Genomic DNA, 23,426 nt, shown 5'->3' with positions numbered 1-23,426 from the left:
GAGAGGTGCAACTGCATGTATTTTAGGAGAAGAGAGGAGGGGACTCTCCTATGCAAATCTCCCCCTTACTCTCCTAAACTCTGTAAACGAGGCAGCTGTCACCGAAAGTCCCTGTGTGAGAAAATGCTTTACTGCACATCTTCCCTGATTTACATATGCATAGCAGTTTGATTTGAAATCAAAAGCAAGCATAGCTTTCAACTGGCACCAATACACCAAATACATCTGTAGGAAGAGGAATTATTATTGCCAACTGTGGATTCACATCATGAACCATTTCAAAGGCAGTTACTGAACAGCAGCCGTATACCACATTTCTTGTGGGACGGAGGGCCACAGGGCAATAGGACAGGGAGCTAAGCAAAAAGACAGACCACAACAAGCCCTGCTCTTGTTGCTCACTTATGCAGTCTTTCAGTAAACCCTAAATTTTCACCTCCACAAGAGCCAGAAATTGTTTATATTTCTAAATGAAAGCTGAGATCAAAAGTACATGCAGCCAGGCTATGGTTGATAATATCACATTAATCATTGTACCTTTTCTTCTCAGCATCTTGGCTTCTTTGCGAAGTTGAGCAAGGAGCATTCCCAAGAGCCCTGAATCCCTGAAGATATCTGTGAAGAGCGGGTCCTTCTGAGTGATGCTGTGAAAGCAAGACAGAGCAACAGAAGTGCACTGTGGCTCAGGGTTATCCTTTATTAAATTCTGAATCTCCTTCAGGATCTCATGGGGGATGTATGAAAGGTCCAGCACCACCGACTCCACCAGCTGAAAGAACTGTGTCTGGACCAGGTGTGGCTTAAAAGGGATAATCCCAACAAACTGGGAGATGGGCTGTAGTGACCATTCCAGAAGAAAGAAGTTCATGGAGTCCCAGGTCCAGATAGATTTTATGGCTAATAAGATGTATTGGCAGAGCTCTGGGTTGCTGGATTTCCGAAAAATAGACTCTAGCAGCTGGAAAGCCTTCAGATTTTTCACTCTGTTTCCTGTGGAAACAACATCATGCCAAAAATTACTACAATGTTCTCCATTAACAACTATTGTTCTCCCTTTTGAAAAACAGGATGGGATAAATCTAGCAAATCTTGCTGCTGTACAAACACTATGGTAATGAATGGAAGCTTCACAGCCACATAGATATGAAGAGATTACAGCCTTGCTAGATCAGGCTAAAGGCCTATCTAGTCCAGCATCCTGTTTCATGTTGGAGATGCAGCTCCTGATGGCATAGACCCTTAATGCTATCCAAGCTGGTAGCCATCACCATATCCTGTGGCAGAGAATTCCATAGATTAATTAGACGCTGTGTTAAAAAGTGATTTATTTGTCTGTCCTAAATTTTCTGGCAATCAGTTTCATGGGATGACCCCTTGTTCCAGAGTTGTAAGAGATGCAAGTGATTATGAAATTATTCCATGCATAATTTTATAGACCCATAGGCGGCCTCTTTGTCACCTTTTTTCTATTCTGACCTTCAAGAGGCATTTGATATTATGAAAACATAATAGTCAGTCATGAAAACAGAAAGATTTATTTGATAGACTTTGTTCTTTTCTAGCAAGGCACTTCATATGGGGTTCCCCCTCCCTCCATTTTACTGTGATAAGGATCATTATAAAATAATCCAGATAAGGACCAATATGTGTGTGGGCCTCTCTAAGACTAAAACCCTGTCCAGACATTATGTTCATCTGCGGTTGCTGCCAACCCATTTGGTGACTACTCGGGAACGGGCCTTCTCTGCTGCTGCCCCGAGGCTGTGGAATGTGTTCCCTAGTGAAATAAGAGCCTCCCCATTTCTAGCAACTTTTAAAAAGGCACTGAAGACACATTTGTTCACCCAGGCTTTTAATTAGATTTATGGTTTTAAATTTATAAAGTTGGTTTTAAATGATTTTAATGTTAATGATTTTAATGCTTAAATTATATTAACCGTTTAATTTATTTAGTTTTGATTTTAATTGTTAATTGATTTTAATTGTTTTTATTTTGATGTAAATTGCCCTGGGCCATTTTTGGAAGGGCGGTATATAAACCAACCAACTAAACAACCAAACAACCAAACAACTAAGTAATCAATGTTGTACAAGTGTACAGACATCTTGTGTGAATGACTGTACGTGTGTTCATTTTAAAAGTTAACCTGGACAGGCTTCTCAAATGCATGGTACAGAAAGGAAAGTGTACTGCTGTACTTGCATTCAGCATAATGTGTGAATAATCTGGAATTCTGAACATCAGGAGTATAATATATAGAGGCTTTGCCAACCATATACAAAATTGGATTTGTATATTGGCCTAGTGCAATTTGGCTATGTGCAGACTGTGACTAGTCTGCACATAGTCTTCTGCTATCATCTGATTTTAACAGATGATGCAGTGAGGGAGGTCCCTGTCTGAAACTCCCCTTGGGGCACAAGCTCCCCATGGGGCACACATTCTGGGCATGGCTCTGCCAGCCCTGTTTTAGTATCTGAGAAGCTGGCTTCCACCACCTCCCTCCCCACGTGCACCACGGGTCAGTCCCAGACGCAAAACCCTCTTGTCCAGGTACCTCTGGGCATGGGGGAAAGGAGTAGGACCTCAGCAGAGTTCCAGATGCCTCCTCCATGGAAGGCTGCGGCCAAGATTAAGTACCAGCGGAACACACAGCCACAAACCAGGACCAAAAATACATACATACATACATACCTGGATGTGGATGGGGGGAGGGGGTCCCTGCAGAAATGTGCTGCCCCTGCCCACTCCTCCCCTAGAAAGAGGAAGCTAGCAGCAGAGGATGCCCCTGTGCAGGAAACATGCCTGGTGAGAATTCGGGCAGGGAGATTTAGGGATCTGGCCCTGAGCAGGCCACTGTTGAAGAAGGGGGGACTGGTGGTACAGAGGACACCCCCACCAGTCCTGCAACTAAAAACTAGCCTGGCCATAGCACCTCTGCCACAATGGCACAGCCCCCAGCAGGGTGCAAAGCTGCAGGCACTGTGAAAACCAAAGCATCAAGTGCCCTGTTTGTTTAAGTGTCATTCCTGAGCACCAGACACCCACTGGACTGAGCACAACCCCACATTCTGTCTCTCCGAACCCCACCGAGCATGTGTTTCAACACCTACAAACCCGTTTGAACCCACCGCCAAAGCTGACTTTCTCCCTTTAAGAAGTGTGAAAAGAGAATAATATTATTTTGTCTGCTGTTCTTTTCAACCCCTGTTAATAAAACCTTTCTGTTTGTTGTTCAATCTGGTACCCCTTTATTAAAACCCCATGGTGTTTAACCACAGGCCCAAGAGAGGGTGGTGGGAGGCAGGTGATTGGCATTCAGTCAGGTGGGGTGGGGCTTAGGCATACCCACATCTCCATTCAAGTTACCCAGGTGCGCTCAGGAACTAATAGATAGGGGAGTAAAGCCTCGGATAGCCTTGCAAGATCTTAAAAGAAGGGTTAAACATGGGGGAAATCTTGCCCATCCAACCTTCATATTTCCCAAAGGAAAATTTGATTTTTGGGAAGGGGTAGCAATCCCCATTCTGCTTTTTTTCATGTGGGAGGAGGGGTGCTGCAGCAATGTCAGGGATGGAATGTCTGAGAACTTTAAAAAGTTTGCAGGGGCAGTGCGAACATTAATGTCCATAAAGTATTCATACCCCAGCACCCCATTAATTTCCTGCCAGAGTAGGGGGGCGTCTGAATCCAAGCCCCATGCCAGATAGGCAGGACAGTTCTGCCCCCCCTCCAGCAATGCACCTCCAATCCTGGGGGGGGGTGTAATCAAGGTGGGCGGGTACTACTACCCACCACCACCATCCTGAATGTCCAGTGTGTGCATACCCACAAGGGCATCCGCCATCACACAACCTCCCTCATGGCCTACGAGGCAAGTTTTTGCTATGGTGGGCACAGTATTTGGCATCGCAGTCGAAGCCGCCATGCAGATGGTCCTCCACGCCATGGAGGAGGAAGCCTCACAGAGTCCTGAGTCAAGCAAAGAGTCCAGCAGAGGGGAAACATTCTCCTACTCCTGCAGGCCTTGGTGCCCCAAGGTGCGGCCACAGCCCGCATGGAGGCTGCAAGGTTCCTGGGCTTCTCCACGAGATGTGAGGGTTTGATCACATGTTCAAGGGTAGCCATGGAAGTTGGTCAGAGACAGATGGGTACCCTCTCCAATGCCATTCAGGCCCTGGACAAACAGTGGAGGTGGGAGCTGCCCAGGTACGACAGCACATGGACTCTGTACGGAGTGATCTCTGTGATTTCTGTACAGAGGAGGGATCCCAGTGATCTCTGTACGGAGTAAGTAGGATCTTAAAGTTGGATTTAAGGATCAGATCTCGAGGTTTGAGAAGGAGCTGTGTGAAAATGATGAAAAATTAGTTTCTAAAATGTATAAGCTCTTGCTTTTGGAGGAGACAAGAGACGAAGTGGTTAAAACGACTATGGTAAAATGGGCTCAAGATGTGGGGTGCAATATAGAAATGGCAGCCTGGGAAAAATTATGGAAAACTGATTTAAAGTTCACTGCATGTTATGTTTTAAAAGAAAATTATTATAAAATGATGTATAGGTGGTATTTGACACCAAGAAAACTGGCATTAATGTATAAAAATGTTTCAAACAAATGTTGGAAATGTGGACACTCTGAAGGAACCTATTTTCATATGTGGTGGACTTGTAGGAAGGCTTTTGGTACATGATATATAATGAGTTAAAGAAAATATTTAAAATGACATTTCCTAAGAAGCCAGAATCCTTCCTGCTGGGAATAACACAAGGAGTGTTTTCTACAACTAACTTAACATTTTTTATGTACGCTACCATGGCGGCCAGAATAATATATGCACAGAAATGGAAGAGTAATGAACTGCCTTCAAAAGAAGATTGGCTGATAAAAATTTTGGAATATGCGGAGATGGCAAAACTTACAGTACTGGTAAGAGACCAAAATTTAGAATGTTTTAAAGAAGATTGGAAACCATTCTTATTGTATTTAAAGAACTATTTTCCTAATATTGATTTTACAACAGGGTTTGAATTTTAGTAATATTAGCAGGTTGAGTAGATCAAAATCGTGTTTGTAAGGTTTAAATCTATGTTTTGAATTATTATTATAGCAAGGGTTAATTCTATAGTTGGTGATTCACGAGGAGGTGTGAGCGGGAAGTCCATATTTGTTTAATGTGTTGTGAATGATTATTGTTAAAATTAATAAAAATTTAATATATATAAAAAGGAAGTGTTTGTGTGTTTGTCAGAGGAATTAGCCTGAGCAGGGGATTCATTCCAGACGAGTGACATTCCAGCTTGTGGGAGGGGTCACATCCCTGAGGAGAGTCAGTTTGCCTGCTGATGTTGAATATAAGGTTCAGACCTTGTACTACCTGACTTTTGTAATTTTCTTGGAGGACAAGCTTAAAATTTTTAATTAGCTGACAACATCACCCAGTACATACCTTCAGGAAAACAAGCCCTGTCTACTCTAAATAGCTAATCAAAGCAGTTATGAAGGTAGAATGCCAGCAGGTGAGGGGGTACTTCCCAGTGTATTGCACAAGTTCCTGTGTGTGCGCTTGGTGCAAAGAGCACCTGGCTCTCAGGGAACAATTTGTTCCCTCAGAGCCAAGGTGGCTGACCTAGAGAAGTTCAGGGAGGCAGAGAGGTGTATGGAGGAGTCCCTCAGGGATGTGGTAGAGGCATCTCACTCCAAGGCTGACAGTGCTTCTGCTGTCATGGAAAATGAAGGTCTCAGGGAAGGAGGAAATTGGTCTGAGGAAGAGGGAAGCACTCCTTTAGCAGGGACCCCTTCCTTGGGTCATGCACCCATATCCTCTTGCACAGCTGTCTGTGATGGACCAGGAAAGAGATCTTGGGGTCGTGGTGGACAGCTCATCGAAAGTGTCAACTCAGTGAACAGGAGCTGTAAAAAAGGCTAATTCCATGCTAGGGGTCATGTTTGCAAGTGTAAAGTGATGCACATTGGGATGAAAAACCCCAACTTCAAGTATATGTTGATGGGATCTGAACTGTCGGTTACTGAACAGGAGAGGGATCTTGGGGTTGTAGTGGACAGCTTGTTGAAAATGGTGACTCAATGTGCAGCAGCTGTGAAAAAGGCCAATTCCATGCTAGGGATCATTAGAAAGGGGATTGAACTATGGTGTGGCCAGCTTGGAGTACCACATACAATTCTTGTCACCACATCTAAAAAAGGACATTGTAGAACTGGGAAAGGTGCAGAAGAGGGCAGCCAAGATGATCAGGGGCCTAGAGCACCTTTCTTATGAGGCAAGGCTACAACACCTGGGGCTTTTTAGTTTAGAAAAAAGATGACTGCGGGGAGACGTGATAGAGGTCTATAAATCATGCATGGTGTGGAGAAAGTGGATAGAGAGAAATGTCTCTCTCACACACATAACACTAGAACCAGGGGTCATCCCATGAAATTGACTGCCAGGAAATATAGGATCAACAAATGGAACCAACAACACTAGAACCAAGGGTCATCCCATGAAACTTGTCGTTTGGGAAATTTAGGACCACAAGAGGAAGAACTTTTACACAGTGCAAAATTAATCTATGGAATTCTTTGCCAGGGGATGTGGTGATGGCCACCAGCTTGGATGGCTTTAAAGGGGGTTTAGACAAATTCATGGAGAACAGATCTATCAGTGGCTACTAGTCTGGTGGATGTGGGCCACTTCCATTCTCAGAGAAATGATGCCTCTCAATACCAGTTGAAGGGAAGCAACTGCAGGAGAGAGGGCATGGACATACCTCTTTCTTGTGGGCTCCCAGAGGCATCTGGTGAGCCACTGTGTGAAACAGGATGCTGGACTAGATAAGCCTCAGGCCTGTTCCAGCAGGGCTGTTCTTGTGTTCTTATAGAAGAGATAGAAGCATAACTTTCTTCACTGGTTTTGGGGGCCTCGACAGTTACACATTTTAAAATTATATTTATTATTAGTAGTAGTAGTAGTATTATTATTATTACATTTATGTCCCGGTCTTTCTCCAAGGAGCCCAGAGCAGTGTATTACATACTTGGGTTTCTCTTTCACAACAACCCTGTGAAGTAGGTTAGGCTGAGGGAGAAGTGACTGGCCCAGAGTCACCCAGCTAGTTTCATGGCTGAATGGGGATTTGAACTCGGGTCTCCCCGGTCCTAGTCCAGCACTCTAACTACTACACCACGCTGGCTCTCTTTGAATAAGCCCTTCAACAGATTTAACCCCGATTCATTTAAAATTCTAGAGGAGGAAGGAAGCAAATGTCTGTCAATGCACCATCATCTTATCATCATCATCAATTGTCATCAATTGCACCATCATCTTAACACCATATTGAATACAGGCATTAAAACTGTCCAATAATTTAACTATCTGGATATTTATCCTTATCTTCCAGTTCATCGCTCACTATCTCCAATTGTTCTCAGAATAATATTTTGTATGAGGTTGGGGGAGGAACATAAATACTGACAATGATGTAAACATTATGACAGCTCAGTCCTACAATTACGAGAGCCAGTGTGGTGTAGTGGTTAGAGTGTTGGACCAGGACTGGGGAGACCCGAGTTCAAATCTCCATTCAGCCATGAAACTCACTGGGTCACTCTGGGCCAGTCACGTATCTCTCAGCCAAACCTACCTCACAGGGTTGTTGTGAGGATAAACATAACCATGTACTCTGGGCTCATTTGAGGAAGAGTGGGATATAAATGTAAAATTAAATAAAAAACAATGCTGTGCTAAACAGAAAGACAGGATATTTAGCTTTTAATTTTATGTTGACAAAAATAATCCTATAGCCAATATTTCTGCTCACACCATTGGTCATATCATGCTTAGAGTTACATACCAGAGGAAAGTGGTTGCTTAGGATTAAATTGTGGCAGCTGAGGGTGTACAATACTTCCTGAAACCTTCAGTTCTGTTTTTCCACAAACAGTCAGTTGTGTCAGAAAGTCCAGCATTTCTTTGAGACTGGCATCTTCTTTGCTGTTCATTAACCCATCGTACCTGGAAAAATAGATTGAGGTTTTGGTTATGGAAATAATATTTAGAAACACGATGACCTCACTGCCTCTTGCTCCAATACCAAATGCTTAAGTGGAAGAAGAGTTCAGACAGGTTTAACAATAAAAAGCTCCAAGAACCAACAAGAATCTAGGGAGAGCTGGTCTTGTGGTAGCAAGCATGACTTGTCCCCTTAGCTAAGCAGTGTCCACCCTAGTTGTATGTGAATAGGAAACTAGAAGTGTGAGTACTGTAAGATATTCCTCTCAGGGGATGGAGCAGCTTTGGGAAGAGCAGAAGGTTTCCCCATGACACTCTATGGATGTGAAAGCTGGACTTTGAAGAAGAAAGATAGAAAAGACTCTTTTGAACTGTGGTGCTGGAGAAGATTTTTGAGGGTACCATGGACAGCCAGGAAAACAAACAAATGGATCACAGAACAAATCAATACAGAATTTTCACTCAAGGCACAAATGACCAGACTCAAACTATCATACTTCGGACACATTATGCGAAAACCCAGCTCCCTTGAGAAGTCCATAATGCTGGGAAAAGTTGAAGGAAAAAGAAGAGGACAACCAGCAACAAGGTGGATGGACTCGATTATGATAGGAATGAATGCACCACTGAGAGACCTTAAAGGCCAAGTTGAAGACAGATAATCCTGGAGAGAATCTTTCTATGTGGTCTCCAGAGGCGTATCTAGGGAAAATAGCGCCTAGGGCAAGCACTGAAATGGCACCCCCTATCCAAACATCTGACACCCATCTTTCAGATAACTTTACCATAATATTAGCTGAAAAATACAAATCAAGCTCCTTAATCTTTTAATATTTAAAAGAATATTTAGCAGTTGGGCTATGCTGGGGCTCATGAAATACCCAAATACTATGTGGAGGTGTACTTTGAAAACTAAACAAAAGTGCCTGTCTAATGCTCTACTATGCATTGTAGAATCACTATTACATAAGTTTTAAAAATAAATGGAGAATTTGACTTTTCCCAGATACTCTGAAAATAATTAAAGGATATGCAGAGTAAACTGTGTCACTGCTTGGAATATATTCTAGTCTTTCAGAAAGACAGTTAAAATGAGAGAAAGAGAGCAAGAAACTCCCAGTGGGCCTTAATACTAAGGATTTCACACTAATTCAAAGACAAACTCACCATTACTAGTCATATTATTAAGACATCACATTTAACTCACTTATCACAAGAAGCAAGTAGAGCAAATGAATAAAATCCTAGCTCATAAGCTTCAGCTCAGTATTCACAAACCCTGATTCTCTGTACATCGTGCCAAACCAAATATGTGTACAGTGACTTATATTATATTATATTAATTTTTTTTTAATCTGTAGCCCCTTCAGGGGGCTTCCTAAAGGCTGGGGGGGTGTCTGCAAAAGTTTCCCCTCCCCCTGCTGGCCTCTAGAGCCTTGCTGGGACCATTTGAGCATGTGCAATGGCCATTTTTAAAAATATTTTTTTTAAATGGCAGCTGAAAACAAAATGGCCACTGTGCATGCTCAAATGGCCTCTGTGAGGCCTGGCATGGCCTAGGGCCTCACAGCAGCCATTAGAGCATGCACAGTGGCCATTTTGTTTTGGTAGCCATTTATTATTATTATTTTTAATTTTTAAAAATGGCGCCCCCTTCAAGTGGCGCCCGGGGCACGTGATCTGCCTGCCCCACCCTAGATACTCCCCTGGTGGTCGCTAAGAGTTGACACCGACTTGACAGCACTTAATCAATCAGTATTTGCGAGGCCTCAGAAAATACATTTCTATATTCCTGAGGATTTCCCCTCTTTTCAGTGCACAGGTTTCTCCTAACCTTCTTTCACAAAACTCTTGTTATGCCATTAAATTGTATTGCCATTATATTATTTGAAATTTATTCATATTGCCATTAAATTATTTGAAAGGCTATATTATAATAAGCAGTACAATTAGTTTACAGCCCTAGTTTCTGGCAGAACAAACTGTGGCAAGTAGGACAGTCCTTAGAGAGGTCCTATATACTGTTAATTCTTATAAGAATGGGACTTAGGAAGTAATCACACTTTTATCATGGGTTCCAAAACATGTTGAAACTGTTTACATGCACTATTTTAATTTTTGGACAGGCACAGTTGCAATGTAAATATCAATAAGAGATAGCTACATCCTGGCAGAGAATCTAGGCTAGATTCTAGGCTAACTCCTCCTAGGTTTCTTATTCTCTCCTAAGAACAGCACTGCTAGCTCAAGGCCTATCAGGTCCAGCATCCTGTCTCACAGTGGCCCACCAGATGCCTCTAGAAAGCCCACAAACAAGAGGTGAGGGCATGTCCTCTCTTCTTTTGCTGTTGCTCACCTGCAATTGGTATTTAGAGGCATCGTGCCTCTGCGGCTGGAGGTGGCCCACAGCCACCAGACTATTGACAGACCTGTCCGGCATGAATTTGTCTAAGCTCCTTTTAAAGCCATCCAAGCTAGTGGCCATTGCCACACCCGATGGCAGAGAATTCCATAGATTAAATGATGTGTGAAAAAGTACTTCCTTTCATTGGTTCTAAATTTCCTAACATTCAGTTTCATGAGATGGCTCCTTGTTCTACTGTTGTGAGAGATGAAGAAAAATTTCTCCAACTTAGGAAAAGGAGAATTTCTCCATTAGGAGAATTAGGAGAATTTCTCCAACTTAGGAGGCTGCCTTTGAAAATGTTTCAGAAACTGCAGTTGGTCCAAAACAGGGCCACAACATTAACTAGGACTAGATGCTTTGATCATAACAGTGCTTCGTTAGCTGCACTGGTTCCCAAACCATTCCCAGGCCCAATTCAGAGTGCTGGTTTTAACCTTTTAAAGCCTTACATGGCTTGGGACCAGGTTACTTGAAAGAGTGCCTTGCCCCCTTATGTCCCTACCTGGACCTTAAGCTCCTCTTCAGAGAACTTGCTCCAGGTACCCCTAACAAATGAGGTGAGGTGAGTGGCTACTAGGCTGAGGGCCTCTGACAGTACTAGCTAAGCGGGCCCTGCACATAAATAACTCACTGCCACCAAGTAGGATTGTTTTGATTGGTTCTACCCCACCAATCACTGCAGCCTCTGGCCCTCAGCATTACAAAAAGGTAGTGTGGTAAGGCAATTTAAGCAGGTAGGTGTGTGGTGGGGTCAGGCACAGAGCCAGACCGCCATGGCCCATTTCTGGCCATGGCGGTGGCCCCGCTCACCCTGACCCCCCTGACATCATTCGCGGGGGGGGCGTGGTCTGGCTCCTGAATGGAGCCGCGTAGCTCTGTTCGGGAGTTAAGGTCTGGCCGGCAGAGCAGCTCTTCCCTGCCTTAAAGACAGGGAAGAGCCGCTCTTGGCTGTGCCATGAACGCAGTGGCCATTTAACTCCAGAATGGGGACCATATGGCCCCTACTTGAGAGCTAAACCAGCACCCCTGCATCTGACAGCAGACGCTGAGGCCGTGTCAGGGCACGAGGCATGGCCACTGATTGGCAGTGGCCCGGGTTCTTTGAACCTGTTCGCCCAATGGTGGCTCCACCCCAGGTGGAGTGGAAATAACAGACAGAGACACTATTGAAATAGCTAAAAAATACAAGAACACATTTACTTGGTTAAAAATCTTCTTAGTTCTAGAACAGTGCAGTAATACCAAGTAAAAATAGGGGGAAAGTTCAATTGAGCAAATATACAAGAAAAGCATTGAAATAACTAAGTTCAATTGCCTGTGCAAACTGGGCCCAGTAACTGTCTCAAAGGAATGCAAAGGATAGGCTCTCCCAAAGCTTCCCTCTTTCTCCTGCAGTAAGCCTTGCTCTTTCACTGCTACAACCTAGCAGTTTCTGCCTCTCCTATGTTGTAGTGATTCCAGCTCAGGGATTTCAGATTCTCTTACTGCCCCAGTCAGCTTTTTCCTGGAGTCTGCTTGTCTCTTCACTGTTTCAGCTCTGCTCCTATCTCTGAGATGTATCCCCTCTCTGAGTTTTAACTCCTCCTGACCTCTCTGCTGTAGCCAAGCCTCCTTTTATTGACTCTTTTCCCTCCAGTTTTTTCAAACAAACCAATGAAAACAAACTCATTCCCTCCATTTAAAAAACATAGCCAATTAGTTCAAACTCCCTTTTCTCACCAGAAATAAAACAGCAAAGTTATTTCCCCTTCTAAACTGTGAACCCATTTAGGAACTGTGAACTGTTGACCCTTGCACAGCTTCTTAACACAGAACAAAGGGTTCTGTGTTAAGAAGCAATTACATATACTCATATAAGTTGTTCTAGTAAGAACTAATCTGCCTACTTTCCTTTCACTATCCTTACAACTGGACTAAATTTGGTTCAAATTGAAGTTCGACCTCTTGTGCCTCAAATGTTCACATGTCTACCATCTTGGACTGGGGAGGATGACATCATTACAAACAACACCATTGAGGTGTCCCTGTGTGTCACTCGCTACAACTGTACCAAATTTGGTTTAAATAGGTTAGACAGTCTATAAGTTAGTACACTTGTGCCTCAAATGTTCATGTGTCCACCATCTTGGATTGGGATGGATGACATCATTACAAACGACACTATTGGGGCATCCCTATGTGTCCCTACAGCTGTAGCAAATTTGGTTCAAATCAGTTAGGCAGTTCAGAAGTTAGCCTACCTGTACCTCAAATGTTTACGTGTCTGCCATCTTGAATCAGGGTGGATGACATCATCACAAACTACACCTGTGTGTCATTCACTAAAACTGTACCTAATTTGGTTCAAATTGGTTAGACAAGTTAGCCCACTTGCACCTCAAATGTTCATGCATCTGCCATCTTGAACTGGGATAGATGACATCATCATATACGATGCCATTGGGGCATCCCACAGCTGAAACAAATTTGGTTCAAATCAGTTAGGTGGTTCACTGAAGCCCACTTGCGCTTCAGAAGTTTATATGGCCGCCATCTTGAATCAGGGTGGATGATGTCATCACAAACTATGCCATTGAAGTGTCCCTATGTTTCCCTACAGCTGTACCTGATTTGGTTCATATTGGTCCAGGTGTTGTGAAGTTGATGAGGCGGGGAGGGGAGACACATACAAACACACAGAATTCGAGGCTGATAATACAACAATCCATAAAACACAAAGAAGAGTATCAGAGCTCATTAATTCACAGGGCCTTTTCAGCGAAGGCACACTTTTTATGGAATAGCCTCCCCAGTGAGGCTTGTCTGGCACTATTATAATGTTCTCTTAGATGCCAGGTGAAGACCTTTTTTTTTTAATCACCAAGGCTTTTTTTAAAAAGGGTTTTGTTTTTAGCTGTATTTTAAAATGTGCTTTTAATTATATGCTTATTGTTTTGTTTCTTATTTTACTTTATGAGCCACCCAGATAACAATTGTTATCATTTGTTAACAATTGTTATCTGGCAGCTAATGAATAGAGTGGTTGCTGTTGTTGTTATCATCCCCACCCCCCCACCCCGGAAAACCTCCCATTTTATTTAACCAGGCCTTATTATCTCAGTGTCACTGTTACTCAGTGAGGCGATTCACACAAGCAGCAGAAACTGGACTAAGGGAGCCCAGCCCGGTTTCTGCTGCTTGTGTGCAGAAACGGGAGCTGTGTTGCTCTCAGTGGAGCTGCCTGACAAAGAGCAGTCAGGCACAGGAGTGCCGGAGCAAAGCCGCCGCTCATCTGGGTGGGTGATCTATGGAGTGAACCCAGGGAGTTCTATGTTCCGGCTTCCTCCCAGCATGACAGGGCAGCCCTTCCCATTTGATTGTGAGCTTCAGTGTCTGCTCACCAATCCTCATTGTCTGGCCACAGTGAGGGGACTGGGTGCAGGTGAGCCAACTGAGCTGAATTATAATAAGGCAATTATAACTGACAGCTCATGTGACCTGGAGAGTTCTGAGCTCCCATTTTCAGCCCCCATCTTCACCTCTCAATTTCACAGTCCTGGGATGCTTCTGGATCCACAACTGAACCTTGCTCATGTTGCAGCAATAGCCACGACTGCTTTTCACCAAACCTAAATGGTAAGAAAGCTGCAATTGTTTCTATGTGATGAGGGTCTGCCAGCTATCATGTATTGCCCTGTCACATCAAAACCAGAGAGAGTATTCCATATGCTTTACATGGGCTGTTGTTTAAAACTCACTGGTGCTAAATGCAGTAGACCACCTAACAGGGATATGCACATTACACCAACTCTTGGGGCCCACCTATTCAAGGTGGGGGAGCTGGACTTGTGGTAGCAAGCATGAGCCCTAACCGTTTGCTAAGCAGGGTCCATCCCAGTTTGCATTTGAATGGGAGACTACATGTGAGCTCTGTACAATATTCCCCTTAGGGGATGGAGCCATTCTGGAAAAGCTTGCTTGCTTGCTTGCATGCCTGCATGCAGAAGGTTCCAAGTTCCCTCCCTGGCATCTCCAAATACGGCTGGTAAAAACTTCTGCCTGTAAGCATGGAGAAGCTGCTGCCAGTATTGTGTATTACTGAGCTAGATGGACCAATGGTCTGACTCGGTAAAAGGCAGCTTTCTATGTTCCTAAGAGATGCATTAAGATGATTTTCTCCAGAGCTGAATTTTCAGGGTGTGGGGTGGCCACCACCTGCCTACTACTAACCCCTCTTCTCCTCCTCACATGCTCTCCAGAACTAAAAAGGAGGAGATGGAATGGAAAAGGAAATGGAGGAGAGAAGAGTGGTGAGGATAAGTTCTAATCCACCATTCTTGACTCCTCCACCTGGTAGAATTGAAGAGAATGTGGAGGAGAAGGAAAGGAGTGGGCTACAGCATTCCACACCACTCTCTTCTTCTCCGTTTCCTTTTCTGCTCTCTGTCTCCCTCCATCTTTTCAAATCCAGCACAGAAGGAGAAGCAAGAACAGTTCTGTACATGCTGCTGGGTAAGTGGGGAGAACCATTTGGGGGTGCCATGCCTCAGGTGCCCAAAGATCTTATTTTATTCCTGAGTTATATGCTTATGGAAGATCCTTTAACTTCTTGTGTTGTATGTATAAAGGTTGAGGGGGGCAATGTTGAGGGCAGAGTCAATAAAAATTTCAAAAACCATCTAAAGAAGGTTTAAACAAAGGAAAACATAGCAGGAACTCCCCACCCCACCCCCACTGCTCTGAGATAAGAGCCTGTGTTGTGGTTATAGACTGGGCTCAAATCCATGAATCTCATTAGGTGATCTTGAGTCACTCAGTCCCTCCTCCACAGGGATGTTGCATGAATGTACAACAGCCAATGATCCAATGAATGTACAACAGCCTAAGCTCCTTGGAAGAAGGGTGGGGTAGCAATATATCTATATCTATATCTATATCTATACATACATACATACATACATACATGTATGTACATACATACAGTAAGATTTATTACTGGGAAGAGGAAATCCTAAAGAAATATAAGACACAGAAAATAAAGGGCTCATTAAATTAAGAATGTAGGAGGAAAATCAAACTAAGCATAAAATAAAAATGTAGAGTGATATTCTGTTCCAGGCTGCTGTTACTCTAAAAAGAAGAATCTCTTGTTTCACTTGTTTACAGTATCCAAATATTACACTGTATAGAATTTACAAGAGAAAACTACACCAGAAAAGCAGGTTTTGTTATATGCAAGTTCAGGATTAGGAATCCTGGGTTCTCTGCCAAACAGCTAATTCTGGTCTTAGCAGTGCTGAAACATAGCGGCAGTATGGTTTAACAGAAACCCATATTAAACCTGAAACTCATGATAGAAAATACAGTGCAATTCATGTGCACATATTAATGAAACAAAATGTCCGATGAGAAAATTTCATAGAACTAAAAATGAGGCAGAGATTTGTCACCATCACTCCTTGGCAGCCAACAGAGAGGAGAGCTGGTCTTGTGGTAGTGAGCATGAAGTGTCCTCTTTCCTTAGCTGGGTCCACCTTGGCTTATATTTGGATGGTTGACTATATGAGAGCACTGTAAGATATTTTCCATAGGGGTTGTAGCTCAGAGGGAAAGCATCCGCATGAGGTCCCCAGTTCACTCCCTGGCATCTCCAGGTAGGATTGGGGGAGACTCCTGACTGAAACTTCAGAGAACCACTGCTAGGCAATGTAAACAATACTGAGCTAGATGGACCAATGATTTGACTCGGTATAAGACAGCTTCTTTTGTTCCTCTGTTACAAACTTGCCTGAGAAAAATTTTCAGCAGCAGTTGGTATCCTCCATTGTTCTCAAACTCCAAAAGCAAGGCTGGAGAGACTGAGTAGGAGTTCTTCACAAAACTCAGGATGATGTTGACTGCTTCACATATATCACAAGGAGGTAAGGTGTCAGCGAGCTTTGACAAGTTCTGAATAGAAATGTTAATGCAATCTGTTGCTGGAAATAAAACAAATCATGTAACTGATAAATGAGTATGCTAATAATCAAACTATATATAGCTTTACCTACATTGTTTAGTCAGGGCTTTAATTTTACTTTGTAATTTTACTTTGCTTACTCTATGAGGGCCCAATCCAGACTGAGGATATCCAGACTGGGATATCAGCATGGAGTAGGAGATATTGAACCTTAGCTGCTGTGCCATTTTCTCACTAAAAATTCAGTTGAAGAGCTTAAGCCTTGGTCTCTGGCAATTGCAAAACAGGTCTTGAAGTTAATTGCCTCCCTTGCCCTAAATAAGGCTCCTGAGGAGGATGTGCTGCCAGTCGAAATATAAAAATATTTTGCAGACTGTTGATGCTGCTACTTGCTAAACTGTTTACACAGATCAATGCAGCAGGGATATTAGCAGAGGGATGATTGCTTGATATAACTGTTCCTATCTATTAAAAAGGTGGCAAACAGAACCCAAACATTATCAACCACTAAGCCTCTTTGATATATTGCTTGCTGTTAGAAAAGCTGGAAGAATGAGCAGATGCAAATGATATCATTTACCCAGAGCAAGTGTTGCAGAGAAATCACAGGAAACAACTTTAACTGAGAAACAAGAGTTTGATATTTATTACTAATTAAACATAGGCTAAGAAAACAATAAATGAATTGTCATGCAGAGAGAGGGGATCTCAGTTTGTAATTCAAGATAGCAAGTAAGAAGATAAAAACAAAACTATGATTCCACCCCCAAGCCAGTACATAGAGACAAAACATATAGACAAGCATGTCTAGTACAAGAACTGAGACAATCCAATGGCAAAATCCCAACAAGCAGATAGATTTTAGGAAGGGCCAAGGCACATTTGACCATTGTTCAGTTCTATTCCATCTTGCCTCTAAATGTACAAGAGGCTCTACAAAACATCTGTACATAGCTTTCATTGACTTGGCTACCACCTTCCACTCAGTGGATAGAGAAACTAAAGGTGAAGTGTGCCGTTGAGTTGGTGTCGACTCCTGGCAACCACAGAGCCATGTGGTTGTCTTTGGTAGAATACAGGAGGGGTTTACCACTGCCATCTCCCACGCAGTATGAGATGATGCCTTTCAGTATCTTCCTATATCATTGTTGCCCGATATAGGTGTTTCCCACAGTCTGGGAAACATACCAGCTGGGATTCGAACTGGCAACCTCTGGCTTTCAGAGTCAGAAACCTCTGGCTTTTCAGTCAAGAAATTTCCCCACTGCGCCATTAGGTGGCTAGCAACTACTAATTTAGACAAGCATCTTCTGTGTTGACAACATCTCAAATACATCCACTAGAGTGGGAGTGGATTTATCAGGCCTAGATTCCAATTATGTGTTGGGTGAAAGAGAGATGCCAGGGAAATGTAATCTTTATAGCAATTATGTTGTACCCTGCTTATCTGCTCCAGAATTTCCTCCTCCCTCTGTTGGCTTGCAAGAAATCTTTGTATTATTATAGTCTGATTATATGATCCTCCTCTCACTTACAAAAGTCAGGTATAAAAGAATGCTAAGTCTGGCAAGTATTTCAAAGAAGAAAAATTCAATATCAGTTATGCCAAAATGAAAATCATGGTTCTTGGGAAATGGCCAAAAAACATTTGTGGTCTATTCAAGTGTCTGCCTTAGAACAGAGCAACCACTTTAAATATCTGGAAATCTTCTTTAGTGAAATATTGTCTTGGTGGAGCTAATGTTGATTATGTAAAAATGATAACAGCAAGAGGTGGGCACTGGGATAATTTAAATAGTGGCACCAGCCTGCTATCACCATCCCTTCTCCTGCTCCTCCTCACTGCTGCTGCCATTGCTTTCACCAGCTACCATCTCATTCTTCTTTTCTTGTCACTGAACTGCTGCTATCCCACCATGCTATCCCATGTGCCAGGGGTTCCCAACCTTTAAAAACAAGTATATCTCTTCTGTTTCAAACCTTCAGCTCAGGTACCCTATATTGATTGTGTATGTACACGTGCACACACCTCTTAAATGTTACAATTATGAGACAGGCTAGTCCAGTCACTGGCTGGCTTATATCTAGACTAAGTTACTTGAGTACTCCCATTAATTTCAATAAGACTGCTTATGAGTAACTTAATCTGGATGTAAGCCAGCCACTGATTGTAGTAGCCCTTCTCATTACTATAACATTTAAATTTTTTTGTGTGTGTGCATATGTATATGCATAAAAACACAATATTAAGTGTTATAGTTAGAGAGACAGGCTACTACAGTCACTGGCTCACATCCACATTAAGTTACTCATAAAAAGTCTTGAAACAAGACAAGTAATGGGACAAGTTTACTTGTCAGTAAATGGACAGTTTTCACAGTGGAGGGAAGTAAGAAGTGGGGTTGCCCATGGATCTGTATTAGGATCAGTCCTCTTTAACTTGTTCATAAATAATCTAGAAGTTGGGATAACCAGCAAAGTGGCCAAATTTGCAGGTGACACTAAACTATTTAGGGTAGTGAAATCCAAAACATACTGTGAGGAGCTCCAAAAGGAACTTTCCAACCTTATTGGAAATAAGGAATATTGGAAATAATATGTCCTTATTATTGGACATATATTCACTTATATGTCTGAGCTATCAGTGACTGACCAGGAGAGAGATCTTGGGGTTGTAGTAGACAACTCATTGAAAGTGTTGATTCGCTGTATGACAGCTGTGAAAAAGGCAAATTTCATGCTCAGAAAAATTAGTAAAGGAATTGAAAATAAAACTGCTAATATTATATTTATGGTGTGGTCACATTTGGAGTACTGTGTACAGCTCTGGTCACCATATATTAAGAAGGACATTGAAGAACTAGAAAAAGTGCAGAAGAAAGCAACCGAGATGATCAGGGGCCTAGAGCACCTTCCTTATGAGCCAAGACTACAACAACATCTGGGGCTTTTTTATTTAGAAAAAAAGTTGTCTAAGGGGAGATATGATAGAGAGCTACAAAATTATGCATGGTGTGAAGCGAGTGGGTAGAGATAATTTTTTCTCTCTCTCTCACAATACTAGAACCAGGGGTCATCCCATGAAACTGATTGCCAGGAAGTTTAGTGGTGCAGAGAAATTACTTATCCACAGGGCTTTGTGGTCGCCAGGAGTCAACACCGACTCAATGGCACACTTTACCTTTTTAAGTAATTGAACAGGAAGCCAACTATAACTGAGAAACAAGAGTTAGATATTTATTACTTACTAAACATAGGTTAAGAAACAAATAGCTAACAGTCTCTTATGTAGAGAGAGGGAGAACTTCTCAGTTTGAATTTAAGTCAACAAGTGAGAAGCAGACAAACACTGTGACTCCACACGCAAGCCAGTACATAGATACATTTAAATAGAGAAGCATGCCCCATACAAATAACTGAGACAATGTCTATGGGGAAATCTCAACATTTAGGACCAAGAAAAGGAAGCACTTTTTCTCACAGAGCATTATTAACCTATGGAATTCTCTGTCACAAGATCTGGTGATCTTGTGTCGGCCACCAGCCTGAATTGTATTAAAAGGGGCTTAAACAAATTCATGAAGGACAGGCCTACCAATAGCTACTATTCTGATAGCTATAGACTACAGGCAAGATGCTTCTATATACCAGTTGCAGGGGAGCAACAGCAAGAAAGGGGGCATGCGTTCATCTCCTGGTTTCGCAGTGGTATCTGATGGGCCGATGTGGGAAATAGGATCCTGAATTAGATGGGCCTTGAGCCTGAACTAGAAGGGCTGTTCTTATAATTTCAGTGGGAATACTCAGTGCTAACTTTCTGAAGCCTATCAGTCAGACTGACGGGAAGGGTATGCTGAGCTTTGGCATGTAGCCAGCCAATTGGCCACCCAATTGGCCGCCCAGAGACAGCCAATTAAGTAAGTAAGTTTGGGTGGGGTATAAATTTGATAAATAAATAAATAGGGACTAGAGGAAGGGGGCTTTCTCCCTCCTTCTACAGCAGACACATCACTGAGGACATCTCAGCTTCAAGCCAGCTATTCTCAGATAGGGAACAAATAGCTCAGCTGCAGCATTTCATGCATCCATGGAATTATCTGCCACAGGATGTGGTGATGGCTACCAGCTTGGATGCCTTTAAGAGGGCTTAGACAAATCATGGAGGACAGGCCTATTGGCTATAGACTACCTCCAGGCTCAGAGGCAGGATACCTCTGAATACCACTTGCAGGGGAGTAATTATCAAGTGGAGGCAAAACCTCAGGAAGTCAGACCTCAGTTGGAATACTGGCTGACATCCTGACTGAATTTACTCAAGGAAGGTCCATTGAAATGAAAAGGACAAGTTAGGCATATCTAATCTTACCTTTTGATTTCAATGGGACTTCCTCAAGTAAATTAAGTCACACATCAACTACTTTGTCCAGTTCTGGACCTCACCATTTAGGAAGGATGCTGATCAACTGAAACAGGTTCAGAGGAGGGCAACACAGATGGTGAGTCATCTGGAAACCTATGGGGAATGGTTTAAGGAGATGGGTCTGTTTAACCTGCAGAAGAGAAGACTAACAGGGAAATGATAGCCAAATCATTTCACTTGATCTTGGCAATAATTCTTAAATGTGAATAATTTTATCATCACAACTGCCATCACAACACCAATATACCACCTCAGGGTGGGGCCCTGAATGTTGGCTTCCCCCTCCATGCCACCCATTCCAGGTGACAGCTACATAACAACAGGATGTGCCAGAGGCACAAGCCTCTTGGCATGAGCACAAGGGCTCTCATCCTTAAGGTGAGGAGAGGGCCCTGAAAGAACAAAGAACAAATGGAATATCCCTTGCTTTCAACAAAGAGTTAGCAAGTGCAACACTCTTGCACATGACTGAGGAAGCTGTGGGCCTGGTGTTACTGAAACAGAGGATGTGCTGGTGGTTGGGCTAGGGAGATGTGTCTGGGAGGACAGAAAAGTGGGGGTGGTCTGTGCACAGTGATTTCATGGGTAGCGGGCAGAAGGAGATGTGGTGGGAGTTAGGTAGGCTGTTGCAGGGGGAAATGATCCAGGCAACTAAGGCCTGTTTCCATTTCCAGCTCTTCTCCCAACACTGCAAGCCTAGGGAGCTCTGGAAACACTCCCTCTAGGATTAGGTGTACCCATGTTCAACATAACATGTGAATGACTGTACCTGCGTACAGATCTCTACCTGTATACACTGTACACAGATTGTAAGAGTGTTGAACATAGTGTATGAACAGGGCTACAAACCAGAAGGTAGGCAATGAATAAAGGCTGAAGGTCACCTTATGTGATCTCATTCAGTTCTTTAACCTGGGGAAAGATTAGCTGAACCCTGGTATCCCCAAACAGATTCCTTAATAGGAAAGGGTTAAAGGGGAGCATCCAAAGTATGTGAGATGACTACAGGTCATCTTCACTTCACATTGCAGAGGGAAAGAGTGCCTGTTACCTTGCAAGTAAGAAATGGTGTTTTTGGATTGCGTCTTTGAGATTGTCCGTAGCACATGACATGTGGGGCCTTTCCAGGAAGGGCTCCCTTGATCCCAGAGGGAAGCTGTTGCTATGATCAAAGACTGAAGGTCAGTAGCCATGAGAAGCTCCTCCACACCTTGCTGTTCTGCATAAATGTTGAGCATTGTCTGGAAGCAAAAATAAACCACTGAGTGGGAATCAGAAACAATTAAAGAAATTGTCTCCAGTCTGAGAATTTGCTCTCATCCCATATGTATTAATATTAACTTTTGTTAGGGTCAAGATATCTCTTACCTGCAGAAACATTTCCTGTGCTTGCCTTTCACTTTGACTCATCCCACCATTGCCACCAGCCTCCTCCAGGGGAAAGGCAAAGAAGAGATATAGACACTGTAGTAGAGTGACTGGAAGTCCAGACTTGATGATACTCAATTGGATTCCTTCTTCCTGCACATAGAAAAGCAAAGCAAAATGTATGGCAGATCTTTCAGAGCTTCTTTCCAGCTAGCCTTTTCTAAGACTCTCTACACAATGACAGCAAATGACGAAACTCTGGCATTTGCTGCAGAATAATGGTGAGGGGAAACTGCACACATTACCAAGTAGTCTTGCCTTTCTGGTCTAGCTGTCTCATGATTTAGAGGAAGAGCAATTCCTGACAGCTGGGGCATCCTTCCCCTGGCTCTGGATCACTGCACCACTCGCTGCCCCGCTGATTGTGTGGGTGCATGGCATGGTGGAAGCCAGGATTGGCAGGAGTCATGTGAGGGAAGGTATGTGGGCTCTTGCCTTCCCCAGCCCCAGCCCCTATGGTCATGTGAATGACCTTAAAGCATTCTGTTGCCAAAACACTTCATGTCAGGGCTGCTGCAGATGCACAGGCAGCCCAATGCTGTTAAGAATGAGCAGTTGGGCAAGCAATTGTGCAAGCAGATTATTCTCATTGACAGCAAATGGGAATAACTGAGGCAATGGTCCTTGCATAGCCATTTGACCTTCAGCATTGGAGCTGCCTATGCATCGGCAGCAGCCCCAACATGGGGTGTTCTGGCAGCAGAACACTGTGTATTATGTCAGCCACCAGTTGGCACCTATGCCTGTTTCAAACAATGCATGCATGTGATGCTAGCCTCCAAAATAGTCTCTGTGCTTCCAAAACACAGGTGTTTGGGAAGCACAGAGACTATTGTGGAGGCTAGCATCACATGCATGCATTGTTTGAAACAGGCATAGGTGCCAACTGGTGGCTGACATAATACACAGTGTTCTGCTGCCAGAAAGAGCCACTGCCAGTGAGTGTAGACAGTGCTGAGCTAGATGAACCAATGGTCTGACATAACATTTAGTTTAGCTCTTAAATTGGATTTTAAAAACCTTCAATTTAAGAGCTAAACTAAATGTTATATAGAAATTCTATGGCTGGAACTCTCCTCCCCGCCCCAGAAAGCAGCCATATAGGGAGGGGGTTGATTTCGATCAGAGCCATGGTGCAGGGAGGAGGGGTCTAACCCTACACCCATTTTCCAATTAAATTGTCTTTCTGAAGCTGAGGAAAGACTCCTCTAAGCAGTTTAAGG

At 43.2% G+C, this 23,426-nt stretch overlaps 1 protein-coding gene across 1 annotated transcript in view; it reads right to left on the bottom strand.

Moving 5' to 3' along the window:
* LOC128350536 (WD repeat- and FYVE domain-containing protein 4-like) overlaps positions 1 to 23,426 on the bottom strand; it is a 141,636-nt gene that overhangs the window by 34,235 nt on the left and 83,975 nt on the right. The window contains exons 5-10 of the mRNA XM_053308946.1: positions 22,144 to 22,296; positions 21,827 to 22,016; positions 16,185 to 16,374; positions 7,888 to 8,013; positions 5,461 to 5,469; positions 538 to 1,019 (exon numbers count right to left, since the gene is read on the bottom strand). Coding sequence (XP_053164921.1) covers positions 538 to 1,019; positions 5,461 to 5,469; positions 7,888 to 8,013; positions 16,185 to 16,374; positions 21,827 to 22,016; positions 22,144 to 22,296 — 1,150 coding nt within the window. The remainder of the gene's footprint in view (positions 1 to 537; positions 1,020 to 5,460; positions 5,470 to 7,887; positions 8,014 to 16,184; positions 16,375 to 21,826; positions 22,017 to 22,143; positions 22,297 to 23,426) is intronic.

This window comes from Hemicordylus capensis, chromosome 3, assembly GCF_027244095.1.
Source record: "Hemicordylus capensis ecotype Gifberg chromosome 3, rHemCap1.1.pri, whole genome shotgun sequence".
Classification (NCBI taxonomy): Eukaryota; Metazoa; Chordata; class Lepidosauria; order Squamata; family Cordylidae; genus Hemicordylus; species Hemicordylus capensis.
The sequence above is the reverse complement of the archived record's forward strand: the minus strand, read 5'-3'. Positions and strand labels throughout refer to the sequence as shown.